Genomic DNA, 22,306 nt, shown 5'->3' with positions numbered 1-22,306 from the left:
CCTGGTGTCAAATGCCCCAAGAAATCTGCTTTTCCTTGCCCCAAATTTCCAAGAAAAGCTGCTTTTCCTCATTCCAAATTCCCAGAAAAGCTGCTTTCCTTGCCCCTACTTTCCCAGGAAAGTTGCTTTTCCTGGTTCCTAATTTCTCAGGAAAGTTGCTTTTCCACATACTCAATTTCCCAGGAAAGTTGTTTTTTTGATACTAAATTTCCCAAAAAAGCTGCTATTCCGGGTGCCCAATTTTCCAGGAAAGCTGCTTTTCTTGGCTCCCAATTTCCTTCTCCCATTCTCATTTTCCAGCCTCCCACCAATCCCACGGATCTCCCAGATCCCTCTGAGACTCCCAGCCCATCCAGGACATCCCAGAGAGGGAAGGGAGCAGAATTCCCACTGGGAATTCCAAGCAGGGCTCACCTTGGCACTGGGCTCCTCGATGCTCTCCTTCACTGGGATGGGGACTCGCTCCAGAAGCTTCTGCAGCTCCAGCTTCTCCTCCTGGGGAAAACAGGGATGGAAGTTGGGATGATCCCTCTGGAATAGCTCTGCATCACCCACAGACTCCAGGTTTTCCTGACTTTTCCCAACCTCTCTTCAAAAATTTGTCAAAACACTTTCCCTGCCTGCACTGGGAGATCCCCAGGGAGCTGGGAAAGGATCTGGGGTCTCTCCAAGCAAAAATTCCCTCCAGGAGAGCTGAGTCCATGACTGGGGTGGAGGGAATTCCAACTCCTGAAGGAACTAAACCCACCTGCTCTGGATACCCAGGAGGAAAGGCAGCTTTGGATACACATCCTGAAATTTTATGGATGCACACCCTGAATTTATGGATGCACAGCCTGAAATGTTATGGATGCACACGCTGAATTTATGGATTTTATTGGGAGTTGGATGGTGGAGTTGGGTGTTGGATGTTGGTGTTGCGTTTGGTTGTTGGTTTTTGGTTGGTGTTGGGTGTTGAATGTTGGGTGTTGTTGAGTGTTGGGTGTTGGATGTTGGGTGTTGGAGCTGGGTATTGTTTTGACTGATGGCTGTTGGGTTTTGGGTGTGGCTGTTGGTGTTGGATGTTAGATGCTGGGTGTTGAATCTTGGCTGTTGGCTGTTGCTGTTGGGTGCTAGGTGTCATGTGTTGAGTGTTGGCTGTTGGTGAGGATTGATGGCTGCTGGGTGTTGAGTGTTGGGTGTTTGGGAGATGATGGCTCTTGGATGATGTTGGATGGTTGGTATTGGGTGACGGCTGTTGGGTGTTAGCAGTTGGATGGTGTTGGGTGATGACTATTGGGTGATGGGTGGTGTTGGTGATGGCTGTTGGGTGTTGAGTGATAGCTGCTGGGTTTTGTTGGGTGTTGTTGGGTGATGACTATTGGGTTTTGTTGGGTGATGGCTGTTGGGTGCTGTCAGGTTGTGGCTGTTGGGTGATGGCTGTTGGGTGTTGTCGGGTGTTGGGCTCTGTCTGTTGGGTTATGTTGGGTGATGGCTGGTGGGTGTCATTGGGTGATTCGTGTTGAGCGTTGGGTGATGGCTGCTGTCGGGTGTTGGGTACTGTCTGTTGGGTTATGTTGGGTGATGGCTGGTGGGTGTCATTGGGTTATGGGTGTTGGGTGATGGCTGCTGTCGGGTGTTGGGTACTGTCTGTTGGGTTATGTTGGGTGATGGCTGTTGGGTGTCATTGGGTGATGGGTGTTGAGCGTTGGGTGATGGCTGCTGTCGGGTGTTGGGTACTGTCTGTTGGGTTATGTTGGGTGATGGCTGGTGGGTGTCATTGGGTGATGGGTGTTGGGTGATGGCTGTTGGGTTATGTTGGGTGATGGCTGGTGGGTGTCATTGGGTGATGGCTGTTGGGTGATGGCTGCTGTCGGGTGTTGGGTACTGTCTGTTGGGTTATGTTGGGTGATGGCTGGTGGGTGCTGTCAGGTTGTGGCTGTTGCGTGCTGTTGGATGTCACTGGTGATGGCTGTTGGGTGATGGCTGTTGGGTGTCATTGGGTGATGGCTGCTGGGTGTCGTTGGGTGATGGCTGTTGGGTGATGGCTGTTGGGTGATGGCTGCTGTCAGGTGTTGGGTACTGTCTGTTGGGTTATGTTGGGTGATGGCTGTTGGGTGTCATTGGGTGATGGGTGTTGAGCGTTGGGTGATGGCTGCTGTTGGGTGATGGCTGCTGTCGGGTGTTGGGTTCTGTCTGTTGGGTTATGTTGGGTGATGGCTGTTGGGTGTCGTTGGGTGATGGCTGTTGAGCGTTGGGTGATGGCTGCTGTCGGGTGTTGGGTACTGTCTGTTGGGTTATGTTGGGTGATGGCTGGTGGGTGTCATTGGGTTATGTTGGGTGTTGGGTGATGGCTGCTGTCGGGTGTTGGGTACTGTCTGTTGGGTTATGTTGGGTGATGGCTGTTGGGTGTCATTGGGTGATGGGTGTTGGGTGATGGCTGCTGTCGGGTGTTGGGTACTGTCTGTTGGGTTATGTTGGGTGATGGCTGGTGGGTGTCATTGGGTGATGGGTGTTGGGTGATGGCTGCTGTCGGGTGTTGGGTATTGGGTGTTGGGTGATGGCTGGTGGGTGTCATTGGGTGATGGCTGTTGGGTGATGGCTGCTGTCGGGTGTTGGGTACTGTCTGTTGGGTTATGTTGGGTGATGGCTGGTGGGTGCTGTCAGGTTGTGGCTGTTGCGTGCTGTTGGATGTCACTGGTGATGGCTGTTGGGTGATGGCTGTTGGGTGTCATTGGGTGATGGCTGCTGGGTGTCGTTGGGTGATGGCTGTTGGGTGATGTTGTCGGGTGATGGCTGTTGGGTACTGTCGTTGGGTGATGGCTGTTGGGCATTGGGTGATGGGTGTTGAGCGTTGGGTGATGGCTGCTGTCGGGTGTTGGGTTCTGTCTGTTGGGTTATGTTGGGTGATGGCTGTTGGGTGTCGTTGGGTGATGGCTGTTGAGCGTTGTTGGGTGATGGCTGCTGTCGGGTGTGGGTACTGTCTGTTGGGTTATGTTGGGTGATGGCTGGTGGGTGTTGGGTACTGTCTGTTGGGTTATGTTGGGTGATGGCTGGTGGGTGTCATTGGGTGATGGGTGTTGAGCGTTGGGTGATGGCTGCTGTCGGGTGTTGGGTTCTGTCTGTTGGGTTATGTTGGGTGATGGCTGTTGGGCGTTGGGTGATGGCTGTTGAGCGTTGGGTGATGGCTGCTGTCGGGTGTTGGGTACTGTCTGTTGGGTTATGTTGGGTGATGGCTGGTGGGTGTCATTGGGTTATGTTGGGTGTTGGGTGATGGCTGCTGTCGGGTGTTGGGTACTGTCTGTTGGGTTATGTTGGGTGATGGCTGTTGGGTGTCATTGGGTGATGGGTGTTGGGTGATGGCTGCTGTCGGGTGTTGGGTACTGTCTGTTGGGTTATGTTGGGTGATGGCTGGTGGGTGTTGTTGGGTGATGGCTGTTGGGTTATGTTGGGTGATGGCTGGTGGGTGTCATTGGGTGATGGCTGTTGGGTGATGGCTGCTGTCGGGTGTTGGGTACTGTCTGTTGGGTTATGTTGGGTGATGGCTGGTGGGTGCTGTCAGGTTGTGGCTGTTGCGTGCTGTTGGATGTCACTGGTGATGGCTGTTGGGTGATGGCTGTTGGGTGTCATTGGGTGATGGCTGCTGGGTGTCGTTGGGTGATGGCTGTTGGGTGATGGCTGTTGGGTGATGGCTGCTGTCAGGTGTTGGGTACTGTCTGTTGGGTTATGTTGGGTGATGGCTGTTGGGTGTCGTCGGGTGTTGGGTTCTGTCTGTTGGGTTATGTTGGGTGATGGCTGTTGGGTGTCGTTGGGTGATGGCTGTTGAGCGTTGGGTGATGGCTGCTGTCGGGTGTTGGGTACTGTCTGTTGGGTTATGTTGGGTGATGGCTGGTGGGTGTCATTGGGTTATGTTGGGTGTTGGGTGATGGCTGCTGTCGGGTGTTGGGTACTGTCTGTTGGGTTATGTTGGGTGATGGCTGTTGGGTGTCATTGGGTGATGGGTGTTGGGTGCTGTCTGTTGGGTTATGTTGGGTGATGGCTGCTGTCGGGTGTTGGGTACTGTCTGTTGGGTTATGTTGGGTGATGGCTGGTGGGTGTCATTGGGTGATGGCTGTTGGGTGATGGCTGCTGTCGGGTGTTGGGTACTGTCTGTTGGGTTATGTTGGGTGATGGCTGGTGGGTGCTGTCAGGTTGTGGCTGTTGCGTGCTGTTGGATGTCACTGGTGATGGCTGTTGGGTGATGGCTGTTGGGTGTCATTGGGTGATGGCTGCTGGGTGTTGGGTGATGGCTGCAGTCGGGTGTTGGGTGATGGCTGTTGTCGGGTGATGGCTGCTGTCTGTTGGGTACTGTCTGTTGGGTTATGTTGGGTGATGGCTGGTGGGTGTCATTGGGTGATGGGTGTTGAGCGTTGGGTGATGGCTGCTGTCGGGTGTTGGGTTCTGTCTGTTGGGTTATGTTGGGTGATGGCTGGTGGGTGTCGTTGGGTGATGGGTGTTGAGCGTTGGGTGATGGCTGCTGTCGGGTGTTGGGTACTGTCTGTTGGGTTATGTTGGGTGATGGCTGTTGGGTGCTGTCAGGTTGTGGCTGTTGGGTGATGGCTGTTGGGTGTCGTTGGGTGATGGGTGTTGGGTGTTGGGTGATGGCTGCTGTCGGGTGTTGGGTACTGTCTGTTGGGTTATGTTGGGTGATGGCTGTTGGGTGTCGTTGGGTGATGGGTGTTGGGTGTTGGGTGATGGCTGCTGTCGGGTGTTGGGTTCTGTCTGTTGGGTTATGTTGGGTGATGGCTGTTGGGTTATGTTGGGTGATGGGTGTTGGGTGATGGCTGCTGTCGGGTGTTGGGTACTGTCTGTTGGGTTATGTTGGGTGATGGCTGGTGGGTGTTGCTGGATGTTGGGTGATGTCTGGTGGTGGCTGCTGCCCGTGCCCGTACCTCGCGCACGGTGATGTTGCGGAACTCGGAGGACAGGGAGAAGACGCGGAAGAGCTCGATCTCGCTCAGGGTGGGTTTCAGCAGCTGGTTGTACGTCTGCACCGTCTCGTTGGTGATGTAGTAATGGCTGGCGATGCGGCCCAGCTCTGTCACCTGCCGGGACAGTGGGAAAACAGCAGGAACAGTCAGGATAAACCACAGGATGGGATAAACCATGGGAACAGTTGGGATAAACCATCGGAACAGCCAGGATAAACTATGGGAATGGCCGGGATAAAACATGGGAACATCCGGGATAAACCATGGGAACAGTTGGGATAAACCATGGGAACAGTTGGGATAAACCATGGGAACAGCTGGGATAAACCATGGGAACAGTTGGGATAAACCATGGGAACAGTTGGGATAAACCATGGGAACAGCTGGGATAAACCATGGGAACAGTCAGGATAAACCATGGGAACAGCTGAGATAAACCACGGGTACGGCCAGGATAAACCATGGGAACAGTTGGGATAAATTATGGGAACAGTCGGGATAAACCATGGGAACAGCTGGGATAAACTATGGGAACAGTCAGGATAAACCATGGGAACAGTTGGGATAAACCATGGGAACAGCTGGGATAAACCATGTGAACAGTCAGGATAAACCATGGGAACAGCTGAGATAAACCACGGGAACGGCCAGGATAAACCATGGGAATGGTCAGGAAATTCCCATTTTTCCTCCTCCCACCTAGAAATGTCTTTTTTTCACCACCCCACCTAGAAATTCTCCTTTTTTTCTGCCATCCCACCAACAAATCCCCATTTTTTTGCCACTCCACCTAGAAACCTCTTTTTTTTTCACTATCCCACCAAGAAGTTCCCATTTTTTTCCCCTCTCACAAAGAAAATCCCATTTTTTTCTGCCTTCCCACCTAGAAATTCCGATTTCTTACTATCCCACCTAGAAATCCCCCTTTTTTATTCCCCTCCCACCTAGAAATTCTTATTTTTTACCATCCCACCTAGAAATTCCCTTTTTTTATTCCCCTCCCACCTAGAAATTCCCATTTTTTCCTCCACTCCATCCAGAAACACCCTTTTGTTTCCCACCATCCCATCCAGAAATCTCCATTTTTCCCCCCTCCCACCTGGAAATTCTCTTTCTTCTTGCCGTCCCACTTAGAAATTCCCATTTTTCCCGCCATCCCACCTGGAAGTTGCCGGTTTTCTTGTCGTACTTGACCAGGTTGTTCTTGTCGAGCATGAGCGCGGCGGTGTGGACGAGGTCCAGGCGCCGCTGCTCCAGCAGCGGGTCGGCCTTCAGGTCGTCGTGGGAGATGCCGTAGAGCGTGGGCGAGCGCAGCATGCGGATGTACAGGTACGTGTAGCCCAGCCAGTTCACGGCGTCCTGGCAATTACCAAATCCTGCCTGAGCCCGGCGGCGCCCCGGCACACCGGGGAGATCTGCAGAGGAGCTGATCCCGCGGAAATCCCGCAAAACAGAGCCGGGAAACGCAGGCAGAACGGATTTCCTGGTGCCAGATATCCCACAAAAGCTGTTTTTTCTCATAACAAAATTCCTAAAATGTTTTTCCTGGCACCCAAAATTCTCAGGAAAGTTGCTTTTTCTAGACCTTAATTCCCAGGAAAGTTGCTTTTCGTGTTCGTAATTCCCAAGGAAATCTGCTTTTTCTGCTTTCAAATATTCCAGGAAATCTGCTTCTCCTTGCCCCAAATTTCCCATTAAATCTGTTTTTCCTCCTTCCAAATTTCCCAGGAAATCTGCTGTTCCTCCTTCCAAATTCCCCAGGAAATCTGCTTCTCCTTGCCCCAAATTTCCCAAGAAAGCTGCTTTTCCTGTTCATAACTCCCAAGAAAATCTGCCTTTTCAATGCTTCCAAATATCTCAGGAAATCTGCTTTTCCAGATGCTGAATTTCCCAGGAACTCAGCTTTTCCTCCTTCCAAATTTCCCTGAAAAGCTGCTTTTCCTGGTGCCAAATTTCCTGGAAAATCTGCTTTTCCTGGTCCCAAACTCCTCAAGAAATCTGTTTTTCTTTGCCCCAAATTTCCCAGGAAAGCTGCTTGTCCTTGTCCTTAATTCCAAGCAAATCTGCTTTTCCTTGCCCCCAATTCCCAGGAAATCTGCTTTTCCTTGCCTATAGTTTTCAGGAAATCTGCTTTTCCTGGTGCCCAATTCCCTTTCCTCTCCACCTTCCCCAGCTCCCGGAAAACATTCAGGATGAATTAACCCTAAAACACCCATAAATTTTTCCTTATTTTCCACTCCCACACCAAAAACTCTTCCAAGAACACCTTCAACACCCCAAAATCCCCACCCAGGGGCAGAACCACGGCCACAAATCCCTCTGGAAAACCGGGAATTCCGGCCGACCTTGGCGTTCTGGACGTTGCCGAGCACGGCCTCGGCGTTGAGCATGTCTGGGAGCTTGGCCACCATCTGGCTCTCGATGGGCAGCTGCTGGTTGAGCAGGGACAGGTAATACTGGAGCTCTCCATGGGAGGTGATCAGAATTCCCTCTCCTTTCGTGTCGTACTGGGGCCTTCCGGCACGGCCCAACATCTGGAAATGGCAAAAACGGCTCAGGGATCTTGGAATTCTTCACAGGGGGTTTGGGCAAGGAATTATGGCAGGGGGATCTGGGCATGGAATCATCTGGGATGGGTCTGGGCATGGAATTCTTGAGGAATTATCTGGAAGGATCTGGGCATGGAATTTGAATTCTTGAGGGATTATCTCAGGAAGGTCTGAGCATGGAATTATCTCAGATGGATCTGGGCAAGGAATTCTTCAGGAATTATCTCAGATGCGTTTGACCAAGGAATTCACGAGGAATTATCTGGAAAGGGTCTGCCCAAGGAATTCTGGAGGAATTATCTCAGGTGGCTCTGGGCATGGAACTCTTCAGGAATTATCTCAGGAGGGTCTAGGCAAGGAATTCTTGAGGAATTATCTGGGATGGGTTTGGTCAAGGAATTGTCTCACGTGGATCTGAGCATGGAACCATCTGGGATGGGTCTGGGCAGGGAATTCTTGAGGAATTATCTCAGGAGGGTCTGAGCAAGGAACTCATAAGGAATTATCTGGGATGAGTCTGGGCATGGAATTCTTGGGGAATTATCTCAGGTGGATCTGGGAAGGAATTCTTGAGGAATTACTTTAGGAGAATGTGTGCATGGAATTCTCCCAGGTGGATCTGGGCATGGAATTACTTTAGGAGGATATGGGCATGGAATTCCTGAGGAATTGTCTGGAAGGATCTGACCATGGAGTTCCTGAGGAATTTTCTGCCTCTCCTCCAATCCCACAAGAGTGGGAGGAATGAGGAGCACAGAGGAAGCCCCACCCAGGATTTTCCCTGGGATTTGGGGCTGGAAGGTCCCTGGATGTCCCCAGGTCCCACCTGCAGGATGTCCAGCGCCCCCAGCTCGGTCCAGCGCCCCTTCTCCGGGCTGTACACCTGCGTGCCCTTGATGATCACCGTGTGCGCCGGCAGGTTCACACCCCAGGCCAGCGTGGCCGTGGACACCAGGACCTGCAGGAGAACTGGGATCAGTTCCAGCAGGAAACTCCAAACCCAGCCAGGAACCTCTTCCCAAGGGCAGGAAATGGCTGGAAATGCTTTGGAGAAGGAACAAAGTGGGAATGTCCTGATGGCCGAGCATTGGAAAGGCCAGAGAACAACGAGACTTGGCCAGAATTTTGTGGGACAATCCTTTGCCTTCCTTTAGCAGAAAATTTTGCAGGAAATCTGCTTTTCCTCATTCCAAATTTCCCTGGAAAGCTCATTTTCCTGGTTCCAAATTTCACAAGAAAACTACTTTTCCTGCCTCCTAATTTTCCAGGAAATCTGCTTTTCGCCGTTCCAAATTTCTCAAGAAATCTGTTTTTCCTGGTTCCAAACTTCCCAAGAGATCTGCTTTTCCTCATTCCAAATTTTCCAGGAAATCTCCTTTTCCTGGTTCCAAATTTCCCAGGAAATCTCCTTTTCCTGGCTCCCAATTCCCTTTCCCCACTTCCCCTTCCCAGACAATCTCAACCTTCAAAACCCAAAAAAATCCGCTTTCATCGCCTCCATCCTTCAGGAAAATCCCTGCTCTCTTCCACACCAGGATGAGCTGGATCCCAATTTTACCCCCTAACTGGGATTTTATCCTGGAATTCCCTCTGGAATTCTGCTCCCACCTGGATGTGTTTGTCAGCAAACAGATCCTCCACCAGTGTCCGGTCCACACGCGTCATCCCGGCGTGGTGGATGGCGAAGCCGTAGGGGAGGAGATCCTTCAGCTCCAGGTTCTGTGGGAAACATCCCAAATCATTCCAGGAAAACACATCCCAAATCATTCCAGGAAAACACATCCCAAAGCATTCCCCTTATTCCCTCAGGATTCCCCTTTATCCCTCAGGACCCCCCTTTCCCCCTCAGAATTCCCCCGTTTTTTCCCCTCAGGATTTCCCTTTTTCCCTCAGGATTTCCCCCTTTCCCCTCAGGATTTTCCCCCATTTTCCCCTCAAGATTTCTCCCCTTTTTCCCTCAGGATTCCCCATTTTCCCTTCAGGATTTTCTCCCCTTTTTACCTCAGGATTCCCCATTTTCCCCTCAGGATTTTCTCCCCTTTCCTCTCAAGATTCCCCATTTTCCCCTCAAGGATTTTCTCCCCTTTTCCCCTCAAGATTCCCCATTTTCCCCTCAGGATTTTCTCCCCTTTTCCCCTCAAGATTCCCCATTTCCCCTCAAGATTCCCCATTTTCCCCTCAGGATTTTCTCCCCTTTTTCCCCTCAAGATTCCCCATTTTCCCCTCAGGATTTTCTCCCCTTTTCCCCTCAAGATTTCCCATTTCCCCTCAGGATTCCCCATTTTTACCCTCAGGATTTTCGTCCCCTTTTTCCCCTCAAGATTCCCCTTTTCCCCTCAGGATTCCCCTTTTCCCCTCAGGATTCCCCATTTTCCCCTCAGGATTTTCTCCCCTTTCCCCTCAAGATTCCCCATTTCCCCTCAGGATTTTCTCCCCTTTTCCCCTCAAGATTCCCCATTTCCCCTCAGGATTTTCTCCCCTTTTTCCCTCAAGATTCCCCATTTTCCCCTCAGGATTTTCTCCCCTTTTCCCCTCAAGATTCCCCATTTTCCCCTCAAGATTCCCCATTTTCCGCTCAGGATTTTCTCCCCTTTTCCCCTCAAGATTCCCCATTTTCCCCTCAGGATTTTCTCCCCTTTTCCCCTCAAGATTCCCCATTTTCCCCTCAGGATTCTCCCCTTTTCCCCTCAGGATTTTCTATCCTTTTCCCCTCAAGATTCCCCATTTTCCCCTCAGGATTTTCTCCCCTTTTCCCCTCAGGATTCCCCATTTTCCCCTCAGGATTTTCTCCCCTTTCCCCTCAAGATTCCCCATTTTCCCCTCAGGATTTTCTCCCCTTTTCCCCTCAGGATTCCCCATTTCCCCTCAGGATTCCCCTTTTCCCCTCAAGATTCCCCATTTCCCCTCAGGATTTTCTCCCCTTTTCCCCTCAAGATTCCCCATTTTTCCCCTCAGGATTTTCTCCCCTTTTCCCTCAAGATTTTCTCCCCTTTTCCCCTCAAGATTCCCCATTTTCCCCTCAGGATTCCCCATTTTCCCCTCAGGATTTTCTCCCCTTTTCCCCTCAGGATTCCCCATTTTCCCCTCAGCATTTTCTCCCTTTTTGCCCTCAGGATTCCGCCCTTTCCCCTCAGGATTTTCTCCCCTTTTCCCCTCAAGTTCCCCATTTTCCCCTCAGGATTCCCCTTTTCCCCTCAAGATTCCCCATTTTTTCCCCTCAGGATTTTCTCCCCTTTTCCCCTCAGGATTTCCCCCATTTTCCCCTCAAAATTCCCCATTTTCCCCTCAAGATTCCCCATTTTCCCCTCAGGATTTTCTTACCCTTTTCCCCTCAGGATCTCCATTTTCCCCTCAAAATTCCCCATTTTCCCCTCAGGATTTTCTCCCCTTTTCCCCTCAAGATTCCCCATTTCCCCTCAGGATTCCCCATTTTCCCCTCAGGATTTTCTCCCCTTTTCTCCTCAAGATTCCCCATTTTCCCCTCAGGATTTTCTCCCCTTTTCCCCTCAAGATTCCCCATTTTCCCCTCAGGATTTTCTCCCCTTTTCCCCTCAGGATTTTCTCCCCTTTTCCCCTCAAGATTCCCCCATTTTCCCCTCAGGATTCCCCCTTTTTCCCCTCAGGATTTTCTCCTCTTTTCCCCTCAGGATTCCCCATTTTCCCCTCAGGATTTGCTCCCCTTTCCTCACCTTGCACTGCTCGGCCTCGGTGCGCAGCACCTCGGTGGAGGCGGAGCCCTCGCGCAGGAACAGCCCCAGCGTGTCCTTCTCCAGGCACAGGTCCCGCATCGCCCGCGCCGTCTTGCCCGTCTCCTTCCGCGAGTGCACGAACACCAGCACCTGGGGGGGGACACTGGGGATACTGGGGGAACTGGGGAAAATCCTGCAGAGGTTCCTAGGAAATCCTGGGAGATCCAGGAAAACACATCCCAAAGAATTCTGGGAAAACACATCCCAAGTCATTCCAGGAAAACGCATCCTGGGGAAATTCCTGGGAAAAATCCTGGGAAATTCCTCGGGAAACTGGGAAATCCTGGGGGAAATCCTGGGGAAACTCCTGGGGAATTCCTGAGGAAAGTCCTGGGGAAAACTGGGAAATCCTGAGAAACTCCTAGGGAAATCCTGGGAGTAAATGGAAAAATCTGGGAAAAATCCTCAGAAAAATCTTGGGAAAACTCCTGGGAAAACTCCTGGGGAAAACCTGAGAAAATTCTGGGAAAACACCTGGGAAATCGTGGGGGAAATCCTGGAAAAATCCCAGAAAATCCCTGGGAAATTCCTAGGGGAAGTCCTGGGAAAACTGGGAAAACTCCTGGAATACTCCTGTAAAAACTCCCAGGAAAAACCTGGAGAAACTCCCAGGAAAACTCCTGGGGAAACTCCTGGGAAATTCCTGAAGAAGATCCTGGGGAAATCCCTAGGAAATCCTGGGGAAAATCCTGAGGAAAATCCTGGGAAAACTCCAGAGAGCTGAGCTGCAGCTGGGATAGGAGCTGGGGGTCATCCAGGGGGAAAAACCTAAAAATTCCTGGGTGCTAATTCTGAATTAATCACAGCTGGGACAGAAGTAAAAGTCTTTTTGTGTCCTCTGAGATTCCATGGAAAACCCAAATTCTCCCAACCCAGTATTTAGGATGGGAAGAGATCTGGGATTAAGCCAGGTATGGATTAAAAAAAATTCCTAAGTCCTAAAGGAACAATTCCTAATTAATCAGAGATGGAAAAAAGGAAAAAGTCACTTTTTGTACTCTCAGATTCCATGGAAAACCCAAACTGATCCTGGTGTTGAAGGTGGGAAAAATCTGGAATTAATGGATGCGCAAAAATTCCTTCATCCTACAGAATTCCCTCATCCTAAAGGAACATTTCCAAATTAATCTGAGCTGGAAAAAAAAGGAAAACTCATTTTCCATCCATGGACAACCCACTGTGCTACCGCTGATCAGGACAGGAAAATATCTGGAATTAATCCATGAATTCCTTTATCCCAAAAGAACAATTCCCAATTAATCACCAAAAAAAAGGGAAAATAGCAAAAAAAAAAAAAAAAAAAAAAAGACAAAAACCTCATTTTCTATCCACAAAAACCTCAAAACCTCCACTCCAAACTTCACTGCAGCATCAGGACCTCAAAATGGGGGAGGAAATGGGAAAATCCAATTTTTTTCCAGGATTGAGGACAAAATAAATTTGGGGATGTGGGTCTGACCTGGTTCTTGCCAGCGTGCTCCATGATTTTCTCGTAGACGATCTCGTTCATGATCTGGAAACGTTTGATGGCTTTTTTCTCTGTGATCCCCACGTAGGTCTGCTCCAGAGGCACGGGACGGAAACTGGGAGGGGAAAAATATCCTTGGGAAAGGGAATTGATGGAGAAATCACCAGGAAAAATATCCTTGGGAAAGGGGATTTATGGAGAAATCACCAGGAAAAAATATCCTTGGGAAAGGGAGAAATTGTGACACAAAATATCCATGGAAAAGGGAATTTATGGAGAAACTGGGATGAAAAAATATCAATAAAAATAAGAATTTATGGAGAAATTGTGATGAAAAATATCCATGGAAAATTCATGGAGAAACTGCCAGGGCTGGAAAAGAGCAAAAATTCATTTTCCATCCATGGACAACCCAACCCAACCCAGTGCTCAGGCTGGGAAAAGATCTAGGATTAATCCAGGTGTAATTAATCCATGAGCTCTCTCATCATAAAAAGACAACTCCTAATTAATCAGAGTTGGAAAAGAGGGAAAACTCATTTTTGGTCCTCTTGGATTCCATGGAAAAGCCAAACCCTCCCAGCCCAACCTGACCTGAGATCCCCAAAACACTTTTAACAACACCACCAAAAAAAAAACAACAAACATGCAGCAGATGGAAATCCGAATGGAAAAGTGGGAAAATCCACTTTTTGTCCTCTCACATTCCATCGAAAACCCAAATCTTCAAAACCCAAATCCTTCCAACCCAACCCAACCTGAGATCCCCAAAATGCTTTTAACGACACTGCCAAAAAAATCAGCAAACACGTGGCAGATGGAAATCTAGCTGGAAATCCAGACAGAAAAGTGGGAAAATTCAGTTTTTTGTCCTCTCAAATGCCATGGAAAACCCGAATCCTCAAAATCCAACATCACCCAACCCAAGATCCCCACAACACTTTTAACGACACCGCCAAAAAAATCAACAAACGCATGGCAGATGGAAATCAGATGGAAATCCAGCCGGAAATCCGGATGGAAAAGTGGGAAAACTCACTTTTAGTCCTCTCATATTCCATGGAAAACCCAAATCCTCAAAAGCCAAATCCTTCCAACCCAATCCAAACTGAGATCCCCAAAACGCTTCTAACGACGCCGCCAAAAAAAACCAACAAACAGGTGGCAGATGGAAAGCAGACTGAAATCCGGATGGAAATCCGGCAGACCAAGCTTTTCTGCCGTACCTGTTGTCGAAGTAGAAGAGCCCCTTGGCCGGGTCCACGCGCAGGAAGGTGGCCACGTCCTCGTAGTTGGGCAGGGTGGCGCTGAGCCCCACCAGCCGCACGTCCTCCTGCGTCATCTCGATGTTGCGGATGGCCCGGGCCACCAGCGACTCCAGCACCGGCCCGCGGTCGTCGTGCAGCAGGTGGATCTCGTCCTGGGAAAGGGACAGTCCTGGAGCTCTCCCCGGGCCCGGTTTGTGGGGTTGTGGAGTGGTGGGGGCACAAAGTTCAGATGGTTCCACCATGGCTGCCACGCTAGGACAGGTCCAACCTGGCCTTGGATCCCAGCGGGAATTCCATCCCAGCTCCTCATCACCCTCAAAGGAGGGAATTCCTTCCCAAAATCCCAAAATCTGAACATGGAATCCCGGAATGGTTTGGGTTGGAAGGGATCACACGCTTAGATGGGATTTTGAGCTTCTTCATCCTCAAACCCCACATCTACCTGGAGGAACCCCTGATGTTCTCCATCCCAAACCCCTGCAGGACTGCCTGAGGTTCTCCACCCCACACCTCAAATCCACCTGAGGATTCCCTGATGTTCTCCACCCCAAACCCCTGCAGGAATCCCCTGAGGAGCTCTCTGATGTTCTCCACCTCAAACCCCAAATCCACCTGAGGATTCCTTGATGCTCTCCACCCTAAACCCCTGTAGTAACCCCTTGGTGATCTCCACTCCAAGCCCCCTGAGGACCCCCCGACCCCGTCCGGGCGCTCACCAGGATGACGAGCCGCACCAGCTGGGTGTAGGTGCGCTCGCCGCCCTTGCGGGTGATGATGTCCCACTTCTCGGGCGTGCAGACGATGATCTGCGTGGCGCTGATCTCCTCCTTGCACAGCTGGTGGTCCCCGGTCAGCTCGGCCACCGTGATCCCGTAGGTGGCCAAGCGCTGCAAGAGCCCGGGGTGAGCGCGGGGAGACCTTTCCACGGAGGAGTGACCCCAAAATCCCACCCAAACTTCTCCTGCTGGCGTTTGAGGGTGCTCCCTCCTGCCCTGGTGTGCCCTGCAATAAGATCCCAAATCCCACCAGGATGTCCCCTCCTGTCAGGAGTTGTGCAGAGCCCCCGATCCCCCTTTTCTCCAGGATGAGCTCCTTCCCCAGCTCCCTCAGGGACTCTCCAGAATTCCTCAGGAATTCTCCAAAGCCTTCTCCTTGTTCTCCAATCCCTTCCCCACCTCCATTCCCAACCCCAACCCCTCTACGATCCCAAACCTTCCGTGGGATCCAATCCCGCTCATACCAAACCTACCTTTGCACCTGATCCCAAACCTCTCATTGGATCCAATCCTAAACCTTCCCTAGGACCCGATCCCAAATCTCCCTTTGGATCTGATCCAAATCCTCCCCTGTGATCCGACCCCACTCATCCCAAACCTCCCCTGGGATCTGACCCTACTCATCCCAAATCCCCCAATGATCCTAAACCTCCGTTTGGATGCGACTCCACTCATCCCAAACCTTCCCTGGGATCCGATCCCAAATCTCCCAGGGCTCCAATCCCAAACCCCCCAGAGCCCCAATCCCAAACCCCCCAGAGCCCCAATCCCAAACCTCCCAGAGCCCCAATCCCAAACCCCCCCAGAGCCCCAATCCCAAATCTCCCAGAGCCCCAATCCCAAACCCCCCAGGCCCCAATCCCAAATCTCCCAGAGCCCAATCCCAAACCCCCCCAGAGCCCCAATCCCAAATCTCCCAGGCCCCAATCCCAAATCTCCCAGAGCCCCAATCCCAAACCCCCCAGGGCCCCAATCCCAAACCCCCCAGGCCCCAATCCCAAAGCCCCCCAGAGCCCCAATCCCAAATCTCCCAGAGCCCCAATCCCAAACCTCCCAGGCCCCAATCCCAACCCCGACCCCCCCGTGTCCCCACCTTGCCGAAGCTCCCGACCATCTCCTGCACCAGGGATCTCATGGGGGCGATGTAGATGATCTTGAAGTCGTCCACGTTGATGGTGCCGTCCATGTTGATGTGCTTGCCGATCTCCCGCAGCATGCACATCAGCGCCACGTTCGTCTTGCCCGCGCCCTGCCACCGCCCAAAGTCAGCACAAAAATCACAGGATTCCCCAAAAAAATCCTGGAATTCCCTGTGTGACCACTCCCAAAAAACCTCGGAATTTCCCCCCAAAATTCTAGGGATTCTCCAGGGAAAAGGGTCACCCAATGCCATGTTTGTCTTCCCCCCGCGCTGTAAGGGACCGTGGCTCAGCACAAAAATTCTGGAATTCCCTGCATGTCCATCACCAAAAAATCCTGAAATTCCCTGCATGATCAGCCCCAAAAATCCTGGAATTCTCCCAAAAAATCCTGGAATTTCCCAGAAAAATCCTGGAATTCTCTGCATGTCGAGCCTCAAAAATCCCAGACTTCCCTGTGTGTCCATTTCCAAAACCACCAGAATTCCCCCTCAAAAATCCTGGAATTCTCCAGGAAAAGGGTCACCCAGAGCCATATTTGTCTTCTCCGTGACCTGCAATGGCCCCGTGGGTCAGCACAAAACCTCTGGAATTCCCCCAAAAAACCCTGGAATTCCCTGCATGACCAGCCCCAAAAATCCTGCAATTCCCTGCATGACCAACCCCAAAAATCCTGGAATTCCCCCCAAAAAATCCCAGAATTCTCCAGGGGAAAGGGTCACCCGGCACCACGTTCATCTTCCTGGCGCCCTGCAATGGCCCCGTGGATCAGCACAAAAATCCTGGAACTCCCTGTGTGCTCACTCCCAAAAATCCTGGAATTCCCTACATGACCAGCCTCCAAAACCCCAGAATTCCTTGTGTGTCCATTCCCAAAAACCCCCCAAATCCCAAATCCCAAATCTCTCACCGTGGGCGCGCACAGCAGCAGGTTCTCGTCCGTCTCCAGCGCCGCCCTGAACAGTTTGCTCTGGATCCTGTTGAGGGTTTTGAACCCCTCAAACCCGGCCTGGGCATACTTGGGCAGCTTCTCCACTGACACCAATTGCTGGGAAATGGGAAAAACAGGGAGAAGAAGGAATTTGGGATTTGGCTGAAGATCACAAATGTCGGGAGGGAGATGGGAAAATAACTGGAGGGGTTTGCGGGAGGATTAAAATGATCCTGCTCAGGAAAAGGGGATGCACACAAAAATTCCTCTCATCCCAAAAGGAGAATTCTTAATTAATCATGGCTGGAAAAAAGGGAAAAGTCATTTTGTGTAATCTTAGTTCCTATGGAAAACCCAAATCCTCAAAACCCAAACTGATCCTGGTGTTCAGGGGGAAAAATCTGGAATTAATGGATGCACAGGAATTCTCTCCTCCTAAAAAGTTCCCTCATCCTAAAGGGCAAATCCTAATTAATCAGGGCTGGAAAAGAGGGAAAACTAATTTTTACTCCTCTCAGTTTCCATGGAAAACCCAAATCCTCAAAACCCAAACTGATCCTGGTGTTCAGGGAGAAAAATCTGGAATTAATGGATGCACACAAAAATTTCTCGTCCTAAAAGGACAATTTAGGACAATTATTTAGGACAATTCCTAAATAAACAATGCTAGACAAAAAGGGAAAACTCATTTTTCATGCTTTCAGATTCAATGGTAAAACTCAATTTTAAATTTATTCCCATGAACCGTCCCCAGCCCCAGGAAAAGCAAAGCTCAGCAAAACCCCAGGAGGGGAACAGGATGAGCAGTGGGAAAAAGGGAATTGGGAAGTTCCTGCAGAAATGGGGAAACTGTGGGGTGAGAAAGGGGAGGAGAGATGAGAAATAGGAAAACGGGAATTGGGAAGTTCCTGCAGAAAATGGGAAATTGTGGGGTCAGAAAGGGGAGGAGGGAAGGGGAGGCAAATCACAGAATCCTGGAAGGGTTTTGGAGAGAAAGGACCTTAAATCCATCCCAGGGACACCTTCCCGCACCCCAGGAGGCTCCAATTTCCAATTTCCCACAAAACCTGCTTTTCCATGTGCCAAAAATCCCACAAAAGTTGCTTTTACTGGAGCAAAAAATCCCACGAGAGCTGTTTTTCCTGGAGCCTGATCTCCAAAAAAACCTGCATTTTATGTTACTCCATTTCCTGTCCCTGTCTGGGGTTCCCTCTAGGCTCAGTACAATCCCATTTTTGGGGCACAGACCCAATCCCTGTTTGGGGTTCCCTTTAGGCTCAGTAAATCCCATTTGGGGTCAGACCTCATTGGCCCCAAAGATTTTGCCAATTCCCAAGAATCCAGAGGGAATTCCATCCCCAAATCCCATTCCAATCTCTATGTTCCCATTCCCTGTGCCCTTCCCTGACCCCAATCCCTGCCTGGGATTCCCTTTAGACCCAGTACATTCCCATTTTTGGGGTCAGACCTCATCAGCCCCGAAGGGTTTGGCAATTCCCAAGGATCCAGGGGGAATTCCATCCCCAAATCCCATTTCAGTCTCCATTTTTCCTCTCTCCCTGACTCCACTCCCTGTTTGGGATCCCATCTGGGGTCAGACCTTGTTGGCTCTGAAGGGTTTGGCCATTCCCAGGGATCCAGAGGGAATTCCATCCCTAATCCCATTCCAATCTCTATGTTCCTTCCCTCCCTGATCCCAGTCCCATTTCTGGGTTCAGACCTCGTCAGCCACGAAGGGTTTGGCCATTCCCAGGGATCCAGAGGGAATTCCATCCCCAGATCCCATTCCCATCTCCATTTTTCCTTCATCCCTGACCCTAGTCCCTGTTTGGGATCCCGTGTGGGCTCAGACCTCGTCAGCCCCGAAGGATTTGGGCATTCCCAGGGATCCAGAGAGAATTCCATCCCCAAATCCCATTCCAATCTCTGTGTTCCCATTCCCTGTGTCCTGTCCCTGCTCCCTGACCCCAATCCCTGTTTGGGGTTCCCTTTAGGCCCAGTAGATCCCGTTAGGGCTCAGACCTCGTCGGCCCTAAAGGGTTGGCAATTCCCAGGGATCCAGAGGGAATTCCAACCCCAAATCCCATTCCCATCTCCATGTTCCCATTCCCAGTGTCCTGTCCCTTCTCCCAGTCCCTATTTGGGCTCAGACCTCGTCGGCCCCAAAGGGTTGGCAATTCCCAGGGATCCAGAGGGAATTCCATCCCCAAATCCCATTTCACTCTCCATGTTCCCATCCCCAGTGCCCTGTCCCTGCTCCCAGTCCCCGTTTGGGCTCAGACCTCGTCGGCCCCGAAGGGTTTGGGTTTGAGGGCTGGCACATGAACCTCCTCGTAGCCCTTGCGCTGGCGGCGGAAGGAGCCGTCGGGCAGCTGGCAGCGCTTGTTGGCCATGAAGTGACTGCCCTGGGCAAAGACCAGATCCTCCAGATCCAGCACCTGCCGTGGGGCCAGGGCCTGGGAGAGAGGAAAATGGGGAATTAGTGGGGAAAAATGGGGGAAATGGGGAAAACAAATGGGAAAAATAGGGAAATGGGAAAAAATGGGAAAAATTGGGTGAAAAAATGGGGGCAATCGGGGGAAAAATTGGGAAAGAATGGAGGAAAAATGGAGAAAAAAATGGGGGAAAAGAGGGGAAAAATGGGAGCAAATTGGAGGCAAAGTGGGGGCAAAATGGGGGAAAAATAAAGAAAGTGGGGGAAATAAACGGGGAAAATAAATGGGGGAAATAAATGGCGAAAATAAATGGGGGAAATGGGAGAAAAATGGGGGAAAGGGAAAAGAGGGAAATGAGGAAAATGGAGAAAAAATTGGGAAAATGGGACAAATAGGAAAAATAGGACAAATGTGACCAATGGGGGAAAAATCAGGGAAAAAAGGGAAAATGAGGGAAAAAATGGGGGAAAAAAACCAAAAAAAATGGGGGAAAAAAGCCAAAAAAAATGGGGGGAAATGGGAAAATGGAGATTTTGAAGGGAAAGCTGCTGGTTCCAAGTGGGAACCCACATTCCCTGGGATTCCTGTGCAAAAAGCACTTTAGAAAGGGGTTTTTGGCCTAGCTGGGGGTGCTGTGTGATTTTACCTCTCCCCCCTGGTCCAGGTCCATGGACTCCAGGTCCGTGTCCATGCGGGACTGGCGCACGCGCTCGCGCCGGGAGCGCTCCTCCTGGGGGGAAAAATTGGGATTAAAACCACAGGGAAAGGGCTCCTGGTCTCTCAATTCCTTCAGAAATAAATCAGGAATAATAATTTTAATAAACCAGGAATAATCATTTTTTGCTAGAAAACTGAATTTCCACACAAAAATGTGGCTTCTCCTATGGGGAAAAATCAGGATTGAGGCACAGAGAAGAGGCTCAGCTTCATCCAAGATGATCCTGGTCCCTGAATTCCTTCAGAAATGGGCATAAATAATCCAGGAATGATAATTTTGGGTCTTTTGTGGGATTTGGGGTAATTTCAGGCTGATTTGGGGCAGCATTTTGAAGGAATCAGCCTGGGGAAGCAGAGCCTGGGAAAGCAGAAGCAGCGACGGCAGCGTTGCTTCCCCCAGATTTTGGGGGGGATTCCTGCCCTCATTTCCCACCCAGAACTGGATCCCACAAATCCCTCAAATCCCCAGAGTCCCTCTGACCCGGATCAGATCTTCTTTCTCAGTCTCATGCAGCTGGTACAGGAACTTGGCCAGCTCAGGGTCTGCCTCCATCTTGCCCATGATCCGCTCCTTCTCCGCCTCGCTCTGAGCGCTGGCCAGCAGTGTGCAGTACAGGACTGGGGGAAAAACAGGCAGAAAATAATGGGGAAATGGGGGGAAATAATGGAGAAAATGCGGGGAAAACATGGGGAAAATAATGGACAAAACGTGAGGAAATGTGGAAAATACATGTGGAAAGTGAGAGAAAAACGTGGGGAAAATAATGGGCAAAACTTGGGGAAAATGTGGAGAAAATGTGGGGAAAACGTGGGGAAAATGTGGAGAAAATAATGGAAAAAATGTGGGGAAAATGTGGAGAAAATAATGGGGAAAATGTGGGGAAAATATGGAAAAACGTGGAGAAAATGTGGGGAAAATGTGGGAAAAACGTGGAGAAAATAATGGAAAAAACGTGGAGAAAATATGGAAAAAAACGTGGGGAAAATGTGGGAAAAACATGGAGAAAATAATGGACAAAACGTGGAGAAAATATGGAAAAAAACGTGGGGAAAATGTGGGAAAAACATGGAGAAAATAATGGACAAAACTTGGGGAAAATGTGGAGAAAATAATGGGAAAAATGTGGGGAAAATATGTGAAAAACGTGGGGAAAATGTGGGAAAAACGTGGGGAAAATAATGGGCAAAACTTGGGGAAAATGTGGAGAAAATGTGGGAAAAATGTGGAGAAAACGTGGAGAAAATAATGGGAAAATCATGGGGAACTCATGGCAGAAATCATGGAAAAATCATGGGGGAAAAATCATTGGGGGAAAAATTATGAGAAAATCATGGGAGAAATCATGAAAAAAATAATGGGAAAATCATAGAAAATCATGGGGAAATCATAGGAGAAAAGTAATGGGAAATTCATCAAAAATAATGGGAAAAACATGGGAGAAATCATGGAAAAATAATGGGAAAATCATAGAAAATCATGGGGAAATCATAGGAGAAAAGTAATAGGAAATTCATAAAAAATAATGGGAAAATCATAGAAAATCATGGGGAAATCATGGGTAAAAAGTAATGGGAAATTCTTCGAAAATCATCAAAAATCATAGGAAAAATCAGGGGAGAAATCATGGGAGAAAATAATGGGAAAAAATCCTGGGGAAATGGATGCAAAGGCAGCAGAATTCCAAGGAAAAGGAGAATAAAACTCACTCATCATGCGGTGCTGCCGCAGCACCTTGATGAAGTCGAAGGTGTTGAAGCCCAGCAGCAGCACCAGCTGGTTCTCACACTCCCTGTCATCACTGGCAGTCTGGGGAGAAAAAATGGAATTTTCACAGCCTTCAAATCCCATTAAAATCCCCCCAAAAAAATCCCATAAAAATCCCACTAAAATTCCCACAGAAATCCCCAAAATTCCTATAAAAATTGCAAAAATTCCTATAAAAATCCCATAAAAATTACCATAGAAATTCCCAAAAATTCCCATAAAAATTCCCCAAAATTCTAATAGAAAACGAAAAATCCCCACAAAAATCCTATTATTCCCTGGGCTTGGTGTTTGGAGCCAGGGTTTGAGGTAAAACAGGAGAGACACAAGCTTGGAAAAATTCTCACAGAAAACACAAAAAATTCCCATAAAAATAGCACAAAAATCCACCAAAATTTCCATTAAAAATCCCCAAAAATTCCATAAAAATCCCATTAAAAAAAAAAAAAAATCCTGGAAACTGGAAAAAAAATCCCAAAGCTAAAAAACAATCCTGGAGCCTTAAAAACAATCCTAAAAATTCCCATTTTCCCTAAAAACAAAAGAATCAGGAAGAGAAA

The 22,306-nt window shown here is 49.6% G+C and overlaps 1 protein-coding gene across 1 annotated transcript in view; it reads right to left on the bottom strand.

Moving 5' to 3' along the window:
- LOC130266699 (U5 small nuclear ribonucleoprotein 200 kDa helicase) overlaps positions 1-21,788 on the bottom strand; it is a gene marked incomplete at its 5' end in the record, with an annotated part of 40,946 nt that extends 19,158 nt beyond the window's left edge. Inside the window, 16 exons of the mRNA XM_056515963.1 lie at positions 415-495; positions 4,911-5,063; positions 6,111-6,308; positions 7,295-7,483; positions 8,325-8,456; positions 9,107-9,217; positions 11,188-11,337; positions 12,707-12,830; positions 13,942-14,135; positions 14,700-14,870; positions 15,853-16,008; positions 16,809-16,946; positions 19,112-19,285; positions 19,911-19,994; positions 20,463-20,599; positions 21,689-21,788. Coding sequence (XP_056371938.1) covers positions 415-495; positions 4,911-5,063; positions 6,111-6,308; positions 7,295-7,483; positions 8,325-8,456; positions 9,107-9,217; positions 11,188-11,337; positions 12,707-12,830; positions 13,942-14,135; positions 14,700-14,870; positions 15,853-16,008; positions 16,809-16,946; positions 19,112-19,285; positions 19,911-19,994; positions 20,463-20,599; positions 21,689-21,788 — 2,292 coding nt within the window. The remainder of the gene's footprint in view (positions 1-414; positions 496-4,910; positions 5,064-6,110; positions 6,309-7,294; positions 7,484-8,324; positions 8,457-9,106; positions 9,218-11,187; positions 11,338-12,706; positions 12,831-13,941; positions 14,136-14,699; positions 14,871-15,852; positions 16,009-16,808; positions 16,947-19,111; positions 19,286-19,910; positions 19,995-20,462; positions 20,600-21,688) is intronic.
- Between the last annotated feature and the right edge of the window lie 518 nt (positions 21,789-22,306).

The sequence above is a fragment of the Oenanthe melanoleuca genome, unplaced genomic scaffold (assembly GCF_029582105.1).
Source record: "Oenanthe melanoleuca isolate GR-GAL-2019-014 unplaced genomic scaffold, OMel1.0 S153, whole genome shotgun sequence".
Taxonomy (NCBI): domain Eukaryota; kingdom Metazoa; phylum Chordata; class Aves; order Passeriformes; family Muscicapidae; genus Oenanthe; species Oenanthe melanoleuca.
Note: the sequence above shows the minus strand (reverse complement) of the source record. Positions and strands in the feature narration are given on the sequence as shown.